General features: G+C 34.5%; 1 protein-coding gene across 1 annotated transcript in view; it reads left to right on the forward strand.

Annotated features, from left to right (window-relative positions):
* Nucleotides 1–14,469, forward strand: part of LOC150081487 (pre-mRNA-splicing factor RBM22) — a 115,424-nt gene that overhangs the window by 84,439 nt on the left and 16,516 nt on the right. Inside the window, exons 7-8 of the mRNA XM_090379322.1 lie at nt 3,238–3,482; nt 10,982–11,110. Of these exons, the coding sequence (XP_090235448.1) occupies nt 3,238–3,482; nt 10,982–11,110 (374 nt within the window). The remainder of the gene's footprint in view (nt 1–3,237; nt 3,483–10,981; nt 11,111–14,469) is intronic.

Raw genomic sequence — 14,469 nt, forward strand, 5'->3', positions numbered from 1 at the left:
TGTTAGTTTAACTTTTGTTCAAGGGAAATTAATGGAGTCACTGGTTAAAGAGGCATTGCTTTGTTCAAGGGAAATTAATGGAGTCACTGGTTAAAGAAGCATTGCTTTGTTCAAGGGAAATTAATGGAGTCACTGGTTAAAGAAGCATTGCAGGATCATTTAGACAAAACTTCAGTTATAGCTCGGACACAGCATGAGTTTGTTAAGGGTAAGTCTTGTCTGACGAATTTGATTGGATACTATGATGTAGTCACAAAGGAACTGGATGCAAAGAATAACTTTGATATCATATATTTGGATCTGTTGCACATGGAAGACTGCTGCACAAATTGGAGAAGTGTGGCATTGGAGGCAGATTGCTACTATGGATAAAGGGATGGTTGAGCAGGAAAAGACAGAGAGTGGTAATCAATGGACACTACTCTTGGTGGACTAATGTTATTAGTGAGTCCCTCAGGGTTCAGTGTTGGTCCATTGTTGTTTTCTGTATTTATAAATGATATTGATGATGGTATATCAGGCTTAATGTCTAAGTTCGCAGACGGTACAAAGTTTGTCATGGTTGTTAATGACACTAATGACAGTACACTGCTGCAACAGGATCTAGAAAAGTTGAGCAGATGGGCTGAGAGATGGAAAACGAAGTTTACCATTGACAGATTAAAGTACATGATAAAATAAGCAACTATTTTTTTTTTTTACAAATGTAACTGAAGATGTTCAGAATTTTTTTTACAAATGCAACTGAAGTTGCTTAAGAATCACAATTCATAAATCTACCATATAAATAATAAATATTCTGAGAATCCATGAATCATTATCATTTCATATATTACTTAGCTTTCAGCTGCTTGCTGTAATCTGATGTAGTGAAATAAGGAGATGGGGTGGGGAGAGTATGCTAGAGCACAAGCACGTTACAAATATTGCTTCCTCTGCATCTAAAAAACTTGGTTTTCTCTTGCGCTCTCGGCATTACTTTTCTTCCAAACAGCTACTCACTCTGTATAAATCGCAAATCCGCCCTGCCATGGAATATTGTTCCCACATCTGGGGTGGTGCCCCCAAAACCTCTCTCAGGCTTCTTGATTCCATTCAGAAGAGGGCAGTTAGGTTAATTAATGATTCATCTCTAACAGAGTCTCTCCCCTCGCTGTCTCATAGACATACTGTTTCTGCTGCAGGCCTCTTGTACAGATACTTCCATGGGCACTGTTCTTCCGAATTGGCTTCTATAATTCCTGCTCTCTCTTTCAAAACAGTCCGAACACGTGCCACCACCAGCCAACATCCATTTATTGTCCAACTTCAAACTCACAGAATCAACTTTTCATCTTCCTCGTTTATTCATTCAACTGCCATTTTCTGGAACAACCTTCCTTCATACGTATTTCCTGAAAATTACAGTCTACAGAAGTTCAAGTCCAATGTCAACAAATATCTTCTTTCGTCTTCTCAACCTCCAACCCAAGCACGGTACTAAGTACTGTAGGTTCTAATACCTCTTGTGTTTGGGATTTACATAAAAAAAAAAAAAAAAAACTAGAAAATTTAAACCAGCTGGTGTTTTGAACATTAAACTCAGAAAAAATAAAATAAAAAAACTTCTCTGTTAGGAAAGTTAGATTGATGAGAATGTTAAAGAATTAAATTCAAAGTTCTGGGTGATTTGTAGAATTGGAAGAATGATGTAAATATGTAATGAAATTTATACAATGGGACAAAGAGATTTGCTAAAGAGATAGGGAAGAGGAGATACCAGATTAGAAAGTCTGACAAGGAATATTGGAGAAGATATACTTGGGGGTGAGGGGAGGTTGACTGAAATTGTAATTGAATTCTGTCAGAAAAAGCAAGTGAGGCTTGGTAAATTGCAGATGGAAATGAACATCAACAAGATTAGAACTGAGAGACCATGTATATTTGTGAAATAAATAAGGAAGCTCTTTGGGAGGTTTGGCTGCTGTCATAGAGAAGTTTGATATAGATTGATTATTTATGATGCGTTGATATAGATGTGGCAAAAGTTTGGGGTTATATATGAGTTGAAATTTTTAGATGTGGCATACATTTATGGTACTTATTACTATGGAGTCCCATAATATTCCACAGATATGTAAACATAACACAATCCCATCTACTCCTGACACCTTGTTGTTACCTGTACACATAAACACTAATTTCTCGTGAACACTGGATTCTTCTGGTTTAAAGATACATTCCTATATAAAAGTAGATGTAAAAAAGTGCTCAGTTCATCAGTTCCATTTTAAGAGTTCATTAATTATATGGTAATATGTTGTTGATAATCTGACATCAAAATTTACTGATGATATAAATGTGGAGTGTAGTCAACAGATGATTTATTGATCATGTTGCCACTGTTGGCCTTGAAGTCTATTTCATCATCCCTTTTCTTTTGGCATTAACCCATAAACAAAGAATTCTTTCTTGGAACTATTGCCACAGAAATATTCTTGAGGGTTTAGTGTCAAACAGTGTTAACTACAAAATTGCATTTTTGTTTTGAGATAACTTTAGGTTTACTTTATACAAATAACAGTGCATATCGTATCACACAGCTGTATCGCTCTCATATTTTACAAGTTAGCTTGGGCTATAAGAAAATTTCCAGTAAACCAAGAAAATGTCAAATGGCTTTTTCTTGGTTAATTACAAAAATGTTTACTACAAAATGATTTTGTAGTTCACATTGTTTGACACTAAACCCTCGCGAAGCAAACAACCTAAGGTAATAAGCAGCAGTTAACCATTATTAAAGTCATCTGTCACCAGAACAAGTTTTATAACATATCACACTTTTTAAATCTGCATTTCTGAATTTATTGTATTCTTGGAAAAAGAATGTGTGATACCTCCTAAAATGCCCTCATTTTGAACAGCATTTTCTGGTAGTGTCAAGTTTGAAATTAACTAGCTATGTAGGAAATATTTTTTATTTCTTATACTTTACTAAGGTTGTAAGTATTATTAGTATTTATTTATTTTTTATTTATTTTGCATATATTATTTATTTTTTGTTCTTGCTAATCAAAGATTGATTGGATATTTTACTTGTAACTGTAAAATCCATGTAATAATAGTAATAATATAATGAGCATTATAACCTGTTTTCTTTTGTATATACAAAACTTATAAATTTGTAATATATATGTGAATAGAGTTACTTCATAATTAATTTGCAAATGGTTACATGTTTTTATTTTCTTCCCACAGGGATCATTTTTACCAATATGGTGAAATAAGATGTATAACACTACTAGCAAAACAGCAGTGTGCGTTTATTCAGTTTACAACCAGAACTGCTGCAGAATTAGCTGCAGAAAAATCATTTAATAAATTAATTCTGTGTGGACGGCGATTAACTATTAAATGGGGTCGCTCTCAGGCGAAAACTCCAGTTCTTTCAGCTAAAGAGGGTGAAGGGAAAAAATTGGAACCTGTTCCTGGCTTACCGGGTGGTAAGAGTTTATGTTAATATTTCAGAAAATAGTGTATAGCTTAAGTTGTAACTGTCTACTATGTATATAATTATTTTAACCCTCTTACACAGTGTTTCTCAACTGGTGCTCTGCAAGTACCCATCACTTGGAATTCCATGTTGAAGAATAAATTTTTATATGCCATATTTTACAGACGATAAAATGCATTCACATTTTAGAAGGCAAGTTTTGGGGGTGGGGAATATTTCAGTGTGTGTGTGTGTGTGTGTGTGGTTTGTAAAATAAATAAAAGTGTGTGAAAATGGAAATGAAAAGTACATATGGTGCCTGAACTAAGAGAAGTTTAAGGGATAGTCGAAAGTGGAAGTGAAGTAGAGGTTAAACAGGTGCAATTGGTTACACCAAAATACAGTAAATTCTTTAATAAAATTATCTGCTGCAATAGATCCTTGAACACCGAGCACTGTATCTATAAACTATTTAACCTCAGTCGTATATTAAAAACAAAATTCACAGACATGCTCGTGGTAGCAAGAAACATAAACCATATAAAAATATCAAATTCAACTTCTCTAATATCCTAAGTTCATGGGACCATACTACACTTGATTTGCATAAATTTACCTATTCCTTTTTAGCATTAAAAAATCTGTGCTTAAAGCACTTGTCTCATCCAGCCATAAATTCGAGTTTATCAATATACAGCTTAAACACATTATAAAAGACATCTGTCTCTTTAGAAATCGAACTATTACTTCTCACTGCATTGAATATTGTAACATTATATTTCTCCATAAATGATTTGACAATATACCTTGGTCCTCTATTCTTAACAAACACAATAACCTACTGCCTTTCAACAACTGCTATAAATTTGATATACATTACTGTTTCAATTATGACCCTCCATTAGGTTTAAAAATCTGCAACTACAAACAACTCTACACTAATTTAAGTAATTTATCTCTTACTGGTCTCCCATGCCATTGCAATAATCCAGTTTATGCTCCTTTTGTGGATCAACATTATGGACATATAACTGGAAATCTAAACATCATAAATGACAGTAACCTAAAGGCAGCTATGAGTAAAGGGTTCAAATTCAGACCCATTAATCGAATTAATCTTAATAACATCAACAAAAAACTATATCTAGACCTTACACATTTTGCCAACAAGCTTCCTTATAAATATACCATTCCACACGAAGCATTTCAAAACTGGATAACTATTATCTGTCAAGACAACAAAATAGCTATTGCCAAGTCCTACAAACTTGACAATAACCACTACACTCCATTCTGCAATCTGAAAAAATATATTTTAGAATTACAGGACAATTTTATTATCACCCCAGTTGACAAAGCATCCAACAACTTTACTATCTTTTGCAAACAGTTCTACTTCAACCAACTAAAATCTGAAATAGAGAATAGCTCCACATACATACCATGCAGTCTCAATCCTGCTTCAACAAAAGGCCGACCGGGCTAGCCGAGTGGGTAAAGTACCTGCCCGGCAACCCCAAGGTCGCGGGTTCGATTCCCGCCTCGGGCTTGGATCAAAGTACTGCAAAAACCTTGGGAGGTGCAATATGGCCACAGAAGCCGATGCGCCAACAACTACCAAATCAAAAAAAAAAAAAACGCTTCAACAATAAAAAAGCTTATAGCTTTACATAAAAAACTGCACACCAAAATACAAAACTCTACTCTTCCCTTCCTTTATATGATTGCCAAATTCCACAAAAAACCTGTAGGGTTCAGATTCATAACCAGTTCCAGAAATAGTAGCTGCTACCTACCCTGCTAACAATTCTTCAGACAGCTCAAAACAATCTTCAGCAACCTTACTACTACCTGGATTATTAACAATAACCAATCTGTTTGAAACTTTTGATTTCTCCAACCCTGTTCACTTTCCATCCCATTTAACCTACTGGATTTGTGCTAAAACAATTGTTTAACAAATACCATGAGAAACTTAATATTTACGAAAGCACTTGGGACAACCTTGTTAATCTTTGCATTCTCAATAACTTTATTTTTGATGGCAAGCTTGCATACAAACAAATTATTGGAGTTCCCATGGGTTCACAAATTTCCAGCCTTGTCTCTAATCTGTTTTTACACTACTATGAGGAATTATTTTTTACTAGCAATCCCAATAAAAAATTTTTAGCTTTCCGTTGTGTTGATTGATGACATCTTAGTTTTAAATTCCAACTTTGAACGCTTAGAGGCAGATATTTACCCCTCTGAACTTAAACTCAATAAAGAAAATGTTGATAATTGCATGGCCAACTTCCTTGATCTGAACATTACCCTCTGCAATGATGAAGTTACTAATCTTATTAACATTTATGACAAAAGAAACAACTTTAACTTTGAGGTCATTTACCTCACAAATTGGCAATCTAATATTTCCAATAAAATTCACAAAAGTACTATTTGTATTCAAGCTATCAGATTAGCCAATATATGCAGCAACCATATCCTTTTCAGCAAAGCAATAAAAGTTTTTTATAATAAGCTTTTAAATAATTATATACCTCCCTTTTTCATCAAATACTGTTTCAGTATAGTTTCTTCTACAATTAAAAATAAATTCAATTTCAATTTGCTTGGCACCTGTCTGTGTTAAAGGTATTGTACAGTTGTCTATTATTTGATGGGATTTCCACTACTTAGTAATCACTGTTCATGGCTTCCATTTAAGGTTCTTTCTTGGAATGGCGCCTCCGTAGCCAGGTGGGAAGGAGCAGCAGTGCATAGCACACGCTTCTTGATTAGACCAGGGTTCGAGCCCGTCGCCACCAAATATGGAGGATGCGGAAAAGTCAGGGAATGACCACCGCATATCCCGGAGCAATATGGCCTTAGTTGCTAATGCTCCTAAAAACCAAACAACAAACAAACAAAACAAAACTTTCTTGGAATGAGATTACTGTTGCTTTACTCTCTAAGTTTTTCACACATTTAGTTTGTAGTAGTATATAGCGGTCGTCATTGGGCATTGTTTTTTGTGGATGACTGCCGCTGTTTCTTTGAACAGCTGTACCTGCCGTTCTGAAGGCCGACCACGCACGTGAGATGATGCTATGGGCGATACCGAACTCTGCAGCCACACTCCTCGCACTTCAAGCTTCCCAATTGTTCAATTCCGGGTAAAGTCATCCAGATGTTGTCTACTGGCCATTTCGTTGCCTGTAGCACTGTATGAAACCAATTGAACGTCTGTAACAATTGTGCTCACCATTCGGTAATTTGCACATAACTGCTGAACTTCTGCTTTTATCTGTTTATTTGAGCCCTCTCATCACGATTCAAATTTTTGCATGTGCACCAGCTTTCTACTGAATGGCCACAGTTATGCAAATATCGCCACAGGCTGTTTCGTTTGATTTTGAACTTGTAACCTATAGAAATAGTCCTTAAGTTTTGCACACCGGTCAAAACGCGCTCAGTATGTGGGGGGAGAGGGGTGACAAAATCGCGAGTGTGGATGTTTCTCGCTAATCGTTGTTCAGTATGTGTTATGCGCTTGTCATGGAAGGTTTGGTCATTTGCTTTTAATTTATATGCTTATAAATTGAATTAATTTATCAATTTATAAATTGATATGCTTATAAAAGTGATAAATCTATTTTTCTTTTTACCCGTACAAAAATATGGATAATTCTTTTTTACCCGTACAAAAATATGGCTACGAATAACAAGGGAAATGTGAAAATATCAAAGAAGGTGATGACATTAGCGAATAAAATTGAGTTATTAGACAAAATTTCTAATGGTGAAAGTGTCTCTTCAGTGGCAAAACATTATAAAATCAATGAGTCAACGGTACGATCAATCAAAAAATCGGAAGAAAAAATCCGCCGTAGTGTCCGTGAAAACGCGCTAATTGCTTCAAAAATTTGCTCTGTAACTCGTGATGTTAAATTAGAAAAAAAAAATGGAAAAGGCTTTAAATCTGTGGATAGAAGACCGAACTCAAAATAAAATTCCATTAAGTTCACTCATCATTCGTGAAAAGGCAAAACTCTTTTTATCAACACTTTAGCGAAACTGGTGATAGCACTGGCAGGATAAGTTTTTTAGCTAGCAAAGGCCCTGGTTTGAAAGATTTGTTTGAAATTTCTAATAAATATTACATTTAATATTAACTTGTTTCTTATTTTCATTTCGATGCCATATGCTTGCATTTAACTATGTACTGTCTATATACACAGTCATATTATGAAGGTACATATAATACATATATAGACAAAATTTTAGACTAGTTTTTCTTATATATTTCATACTTTGGAACGGAACCTCTTTATTATTATGGGAGCCATAACTCAGTATTCGCGACATTTCTCAGGAACGTAACCCCCGCAAATAGCGGGGGTTTACTGTAATACTTCCAATTTAATTTTCCTTATATCATCAACAGCCATGAAGTAAATTAAGTAGTATTTAAGGAGACGGAAGTTAGTCTCATAATACATTATTTTATTTACAAACTATCATTATTCATGGTCTGCATAATTATCTGAATTTAATGAAGTTTAACTAAAACACTGATGGATCCAATATCTTTCTATTATAGAAGATTTAGGAGAAGTCCGGTTTTCCTGCCTCCCTAAAATCTACTCATGCACACTTTCTTGATGGCAAGCCCTGTTGCGTCACTTTGGCAGCAACGAACATGTAGAGTGGTTCTCTTCAAGACGCCTGGTCAGCGTTAAGAGGAAAAGACCAAACCCGACAGCATGACAAAACAAATGGCCCTCAGTCTCCAGCGGCTTTCACTCCCCCTCTTATGGCAGCGAGAGGATGAGTGGAAGCAGAGGGTGCTAAGAATCTCTTGGTACGACCAGGCTGCAATGCACGGAAACTGAACTTGGCCTGTTACAACGTAAGATCACTCACCAGTGAAGACAGGATAATAGAGCTGGAAAAGGAATTAGAAAATGTAAATTGGAATATTGGCGGCTTGGCTGAAACAAGAAGAAGAAATGAATCACTTATAAGTTTATCAAGTGGAAATCTGCTGTACTCCAATGAAAACAGTGAAAGGAGCAAATGTGGAGTTGGGTTTCTGGTCCATAAAGATATAAAAAACAACATTTTGGAATTCAAAAGTACATCACCAAGGATGTCAAGACTAATACTCAAGATTTCTAAGAGGTACAAGCTAAAGGTTATAATGATTTATGCACTAACATCGAGCCATGATGATGAAGAGGTTGAAGAAAATGTACACCAAAATTGAGAGTCTTCTATATGAGCAGAAAACCCACTATACTATTATTATGGGGGACTTCAATGCTAAGGTTGGAAAAAGACAAAACAGTGCAAAAAGGGAAACTATAGAAAATTTTGGAATTGGTGAAAGAAATGAAAGAGGTGAAAGACTTGTGGAATTTGCAGAATTTCGAGGATTGTCAGTAATGAACACTTTTTTCAAGAAAAGGGTGAACAGAAAGTGGACATGGAAGAGTCCAAATGGATTAACAACTAATGAAATCGACTTCATCCTCACTAACAAAAGATATACCGTGAATGATGTTACTGTCCTGAATAAGTTAAATGTTGAAAGTGATCACAGAATGGTAAGATGCACACTTGATATAGATTTAGGAAAGGAAATGAAAAATCTGACTCGAGTAAATAATACGAAGGTCTTTGAGATAACAGAAGACGAGAAAGAGCAGTATGTACTGGAACTTAAGGACAAGTTTGAGCTTCTGCAGACTGCTCAGGACCAAGATATCGATGAGGAATATTACAACTTTCTGAAATTGATAAAGCCCAAGAAACCTATAGGGAAAAAGAAATCCAAAGAAGAAAAATTTAGAGAAGAAACACTTGTTATGATGAACCGAAGGCGAAAAATGAAGAGCAAGATAAACACTGACAAGGAGAAAATTGAGTATACTGAGTTATGCAAAGCCATTAGAAAGAGGCTCAGAGAGGACATAAGATTTAACACAAGAAAAGTAGAACAAGCATTAAGGTAAAACAAAGGACTTAAATCAGCAGCTATGAGCAGTAATACAGAAAGACAAATGATACTGAAGCTGAAGAACAGCGATGGTGTACTTATAAATAGCAGAGAAGGCATAATTCATATAGCAGAAGACTACTATACAGAATTATACAAGGAGCGAGGGAATGATGCCAGTAGAGGGGAAGATGGATCACAAATTAGCAACACATACGACATACCCGATATTCTTCCTGATGAGGTAGAACAGGCGTTGAAGAAAATGAAGAAATTGGGAGGAAGAGACATAACACAAAAAATGGCAAGGCTCTTCACAAAATGCATTAGAAAAAGTGTGACGCCTAAGCAGTAGAATAATTCAATCATACTTTTGCTGCATAAGAAAGGAGATAAATCAGAAATTGGAAATTATAGACCAATTAGCTTGTTATCCCACATCTACAAGTTGTTCACAAGGGTCATTACTAACAGATTATAAAGAATACTTGACGAGAATCAGCTGAAACAGCAAACTGGCTTTAGGACAGGATTCTCAACTATGGATCACCTTCACGTAATATCACAGCTAATGGAGAAAGCAAATGAATATAAAACACCATTATGCCTGGCATTTGTGGATTATGAAAAGGCATTTGACTCCATACAGCATAAGGCAATGTTTCGGGCACTGGAAAGACGACAAGGCATAGGTACTCCATATATTATGATTTTGAAGAAAATATATGTGAACGCTACCTTCTTTATTAGACTAGACAAAGACAGTGGGAAATTTCAAATCGAGAAAAGAGTTTGAAAAAGAGACACAATATCTCTGAAGCTTTCAGAAGATTAGACTGGTCGCAGAAAGGAGTCAATGTGAATGGAGAGTACCTAAACCATTTACGATTTGCAGATGACATTGTAGTCATAAGCCACCATCCCAAAGAATTAGAGGAAAATCTTAAATCAGTTATGCAGAGTTAGTAAGGATTTTGGACTAAAGATGAATATGGCTAAAACAAAAGTAATGATAAACAAGTATGCCACAGAAAGGGACATAATGATTGAAGGAGCAGTAATTGAAAAAAAGGTGGAGTTATATACTTATCTGGGGCAAGTTATTAGCTGTAATAATGATAAATGGCTGGAAGTCAAGAGAAGAATAAATTTTGGATGGATAGTATTCAGGAAATATTGTCAAATACTGAAGAGCAATATCCCAGTTTGTCTGAAACATAAAATAATGAACCAATGTATACTCCCCACCATGACTTATGGAAATGAAACTTTGGCACTCCAAAAGAATGGAAGAGAAGCTGAGAACTACACAGCGAAGAATGGAATGAATTATATTGGGAATCAGACTGTTAGATAAGAAGAGAAACATATGGATTGTTTTTTTTTTGTTTGTTTAAGTTTGTTATTTACAATATTGCTTTTATTTCAGCTTCGTTCATTTGAATATTTATTATTATTTTATTATTATTTTATTTTATTATTATTTTTTTAATGTTTAATTATTTTCTATATTGCTTCCTTTTCAGCTTTACCTCCTCCTCCTGAAGAATTAACAAACAATTATTTCAATCTGGCGCCTACACCTCCAAATTTACCACCACCACCACCACCACCACTTCCTCATCCAGCTTTAATCCGTCCTCCTCCTCCAATTGGTAAGTATTCCCTGCTATTTCTGACATTGTTTGGGAACAAATATTTATTTTAACATAATATATACAAGTACAATTTTTGATGTTAACCTAAATAAATTTAACATCGTTTTCATTGGATTTACTGTGGCTATTTCAAAGTTTCACATAATTCAAACTTGGTATGTTACTTTGTTAACTTTATCATTACTAATACTGTGATACAACTGTGAAATTTATGGCAGTACTTTATTGCCATAAAGTAATAGTAATAGATTACCAGTAGCCAGAGGCAGGCTGAAAGTGATTCTTGCACTGCTTCCATTTGGATATACAGCAGCGTGAAACGTGGTGTATGAAGATTACAAGACCTGCTGGAAATAATTATGCAACAAGCAAATATATGGGTTATGTCAGTGGTCTCAAACTGGCGGGCCGCATCTGGCCCCGAAGCAATTTTACACGGCCTGCGAATACATTTCAATTATGTATTTGTTGTAAATACGGTGCTTATAGTTTTAGAGATATGGGCTAAGCTTATGTGCGTGAAGGAAAAAGAGATAGAATGAAAAGGTTGGGGCTTTGTCTTTGTCATTGTATGCTTGTATGCCAGGCCACGTGACTGGGGTAAGGTGGGAGAACTTCCCACGTCGGTACAATCGGTAATTTAGTTCACCAGCCAACAGTTGGTGGCGCTTCAGTATTCTGGTGTTTCCGATTTTTTCTATTGAGTTGGTACTTCTGATATATATTTTCCTTGAGTCAGTCACTAGTTGGTTAGCTGGAATCACAGCTGCACAGTTCATATTGCTATATAGATGGAGATGAACTAACGTATGGCTTATAAAACCTGTTTATTTGTGCTTGTTGTTAGGTCTACAATGTAGATCTAACGATAAAAGATAGGTATTGTAGATTGATATAATGTAGATTCTACATTATATCAATACCTATCATTTAGAATTGTGCATAACTTTTGAGTGTTTCTTTCATACGAAAATTCATCTTGTTAAATTAAAGTTGTAAGTAAAATTATAATAGTTATTTTAATTAAGAGATTAAACTGCAAGCCATGTCTTTAACAAAGAGTAAAAGAAAAGTGGACGAAGAAGGACGTGTTTTTCAAGATAAATGGGAAATTATGTACTTTTGTGGTGTTTTGCGCAATAAAATTGTATGTTTTATTTGTAATAAGGGAATATCAGTTCCAAAAGAATACAATTTACGTCGCCATTACGAAACAAATCATAAAGAAAAATTTGAAATGTTGGAAGGCAAATTGAGGGAAGAAAAGTTAGTTTCTGAAATCTGGCTTACAACGACAACAAAATTTTTTTACTGAAGCAAATAGATCCAGTGAAGCAACAGTTCACGCAAGTTTTGCTCTCGCACACATAATTGCAAAACGATCAAAACCATGTACTGATGGCGAATTCCTTAAAAGATTGTTTGATTAAGTCTGCTGAACTTCTTTGTCCTGACAAACAACAATTATTTAAAAATATTAGTTTGTCAGCCAACACGGTAGCGGAACATATTAACGAAATCGCTAGTGATTTACAATGTCAGTTAAAAGAAAATAGTATAGATTTTGCAGCATTCTCAATAGCAGTTGATGAGAGTACTGACATCACAGATATAGCACAACTTGCCGTTTTCGTATGAGGTGTTACTGATGAATTTGAAGTAATTGAGGAATTATTGGAAATAATTCCTATGAAAGGAAAAACTGGCGCACATGATATTTTTTCTGAAATAAAAACTATAATAGATAAATATAAATTAAGTCGGGATAAAATGGTTGGATTTGCAAGTGATGGTGCAGCTGCTATGGTTGGTAAAAAAAATGGAGTAGCAATAAAATTAAGAAATATAGTGAAAGAAAAAAAATTTCAGAATAATTTTTGCACTATACATTATTCATCAAGAAGCACTTTGTGCCAAAGGTTTGCAGATGGATAATGTTATGGAAACAGTAACTAAAACAGTAAACTTTATCTGTGGACGAACTCTAAATCATCGAGAATTTGTTGCATTGCTTGAAGAAATTGAAAGTGAGTGTGGAGAAATGATTTATTATAACGAGGTGAGGTGGTTAAGTCGAGGAGCTGTATTAAAACGTTTTTTTTTTTTTTTTTTTTGATTTAATAAATGAAATCAAAATTTTCATGACACAAAAAAATAAAACCATTGACGAGCTACATAATGATACATGGATAACAGATTTAGCATTTCTTGTTGACTTAACCGGCCATTTAAATATTCTCAATAAAGAGCTGCAAGGAAAGAATAAACTTATCACTGACATGTATGCTTGTATTAAAGCTTTTAAAGTTAAATTGCAATTATGGGAAACACAACTGGAATCAAAAAATTTCGTACATTTCCTACATCTTAAATCCTGCCCTATTATTTCAAATGAAAAATCTCAAGAATATGCAAGAAAAATAGCATTATTACGACAAGAATTTGAAGAAAGATTTAAAGATTTTAATGATTTGGAGTCCGATTTTACATTATTTTCATTACCATTAAAAACAAACGTGAATAACACACCAGAAAATCTACAAATGGAGCTAATTAATTTACAATGTGATATAAATCTTATTTGAAGATACAGATTTGATTAACTTTTATTCGTACTTGTCAAAAGATAAATACCCTCAGTTACAAATTTTTGCAATAAGAATAATCGCTTTGTTTGGGAGTACATTTATATGTAAACAGTTTTTCTCGCAGTCGAAAATTAATAAGTCTAAGAAAAGAACCCGATTGACCGATGAGCATCTACAATCCGTGATGAAGATAGTTTCTAGTAATTTTTTTCCAAGGCTACAAACTTTATCAGAATCAAAACGCCATCAAGTGTCAAGTTGTAATAAGAAATAAAGAAGTTTATAATTATTTACATACAAACATATGTATTTTTTCTGTGTGTGTCGAAGAAAAATTTAATAAATAAAAGAAAGAGAACAGGTTGAGAAAGAGAATTTCCAAACTTATTATAAACTTACACGCAACACACCACACACACACACACACACAAACACATAACACCAGGTTATAAAGGGGTGGTATCCATACATTAGGGGGTAAGTACAGTGCAATATATATATATATATATATATATATTCACTCTCATTTAGTTAAAAAAAAAAATTCCGGTCCGTCAGCTGCTTTCAGATCGTGCATTCGGCCCGCACGCAATTTGAGTTTGAGACCACTGGGTTATGTTAAGGTTACTAAAAGCATGAACAGGTGCATATATGCTTGCTTGTACACTAATGCTTAGGAGTATAGTAAACGTGATAAACTAGTAAATTTGGTGAATTTGAAGTATTGGTTAAGTTAACAAATGTGGATATAATGGAGATTTCAGATAC

Source organism: Mastigoproctus giganteus, chromosome 8 (assembly GCF_048544385.1).
Source record: "Mastigoproctus giganteus isolate SK-2022 chromosome 8, ASM4854438v1, whole genome shotgun sequence".
NCBI lineage: Eukaryota > Metazoa > Arthropoda > Arachnida > Uropygi > Thelyphonidae > Mastigoproctus > Mastigoproctus giganteus.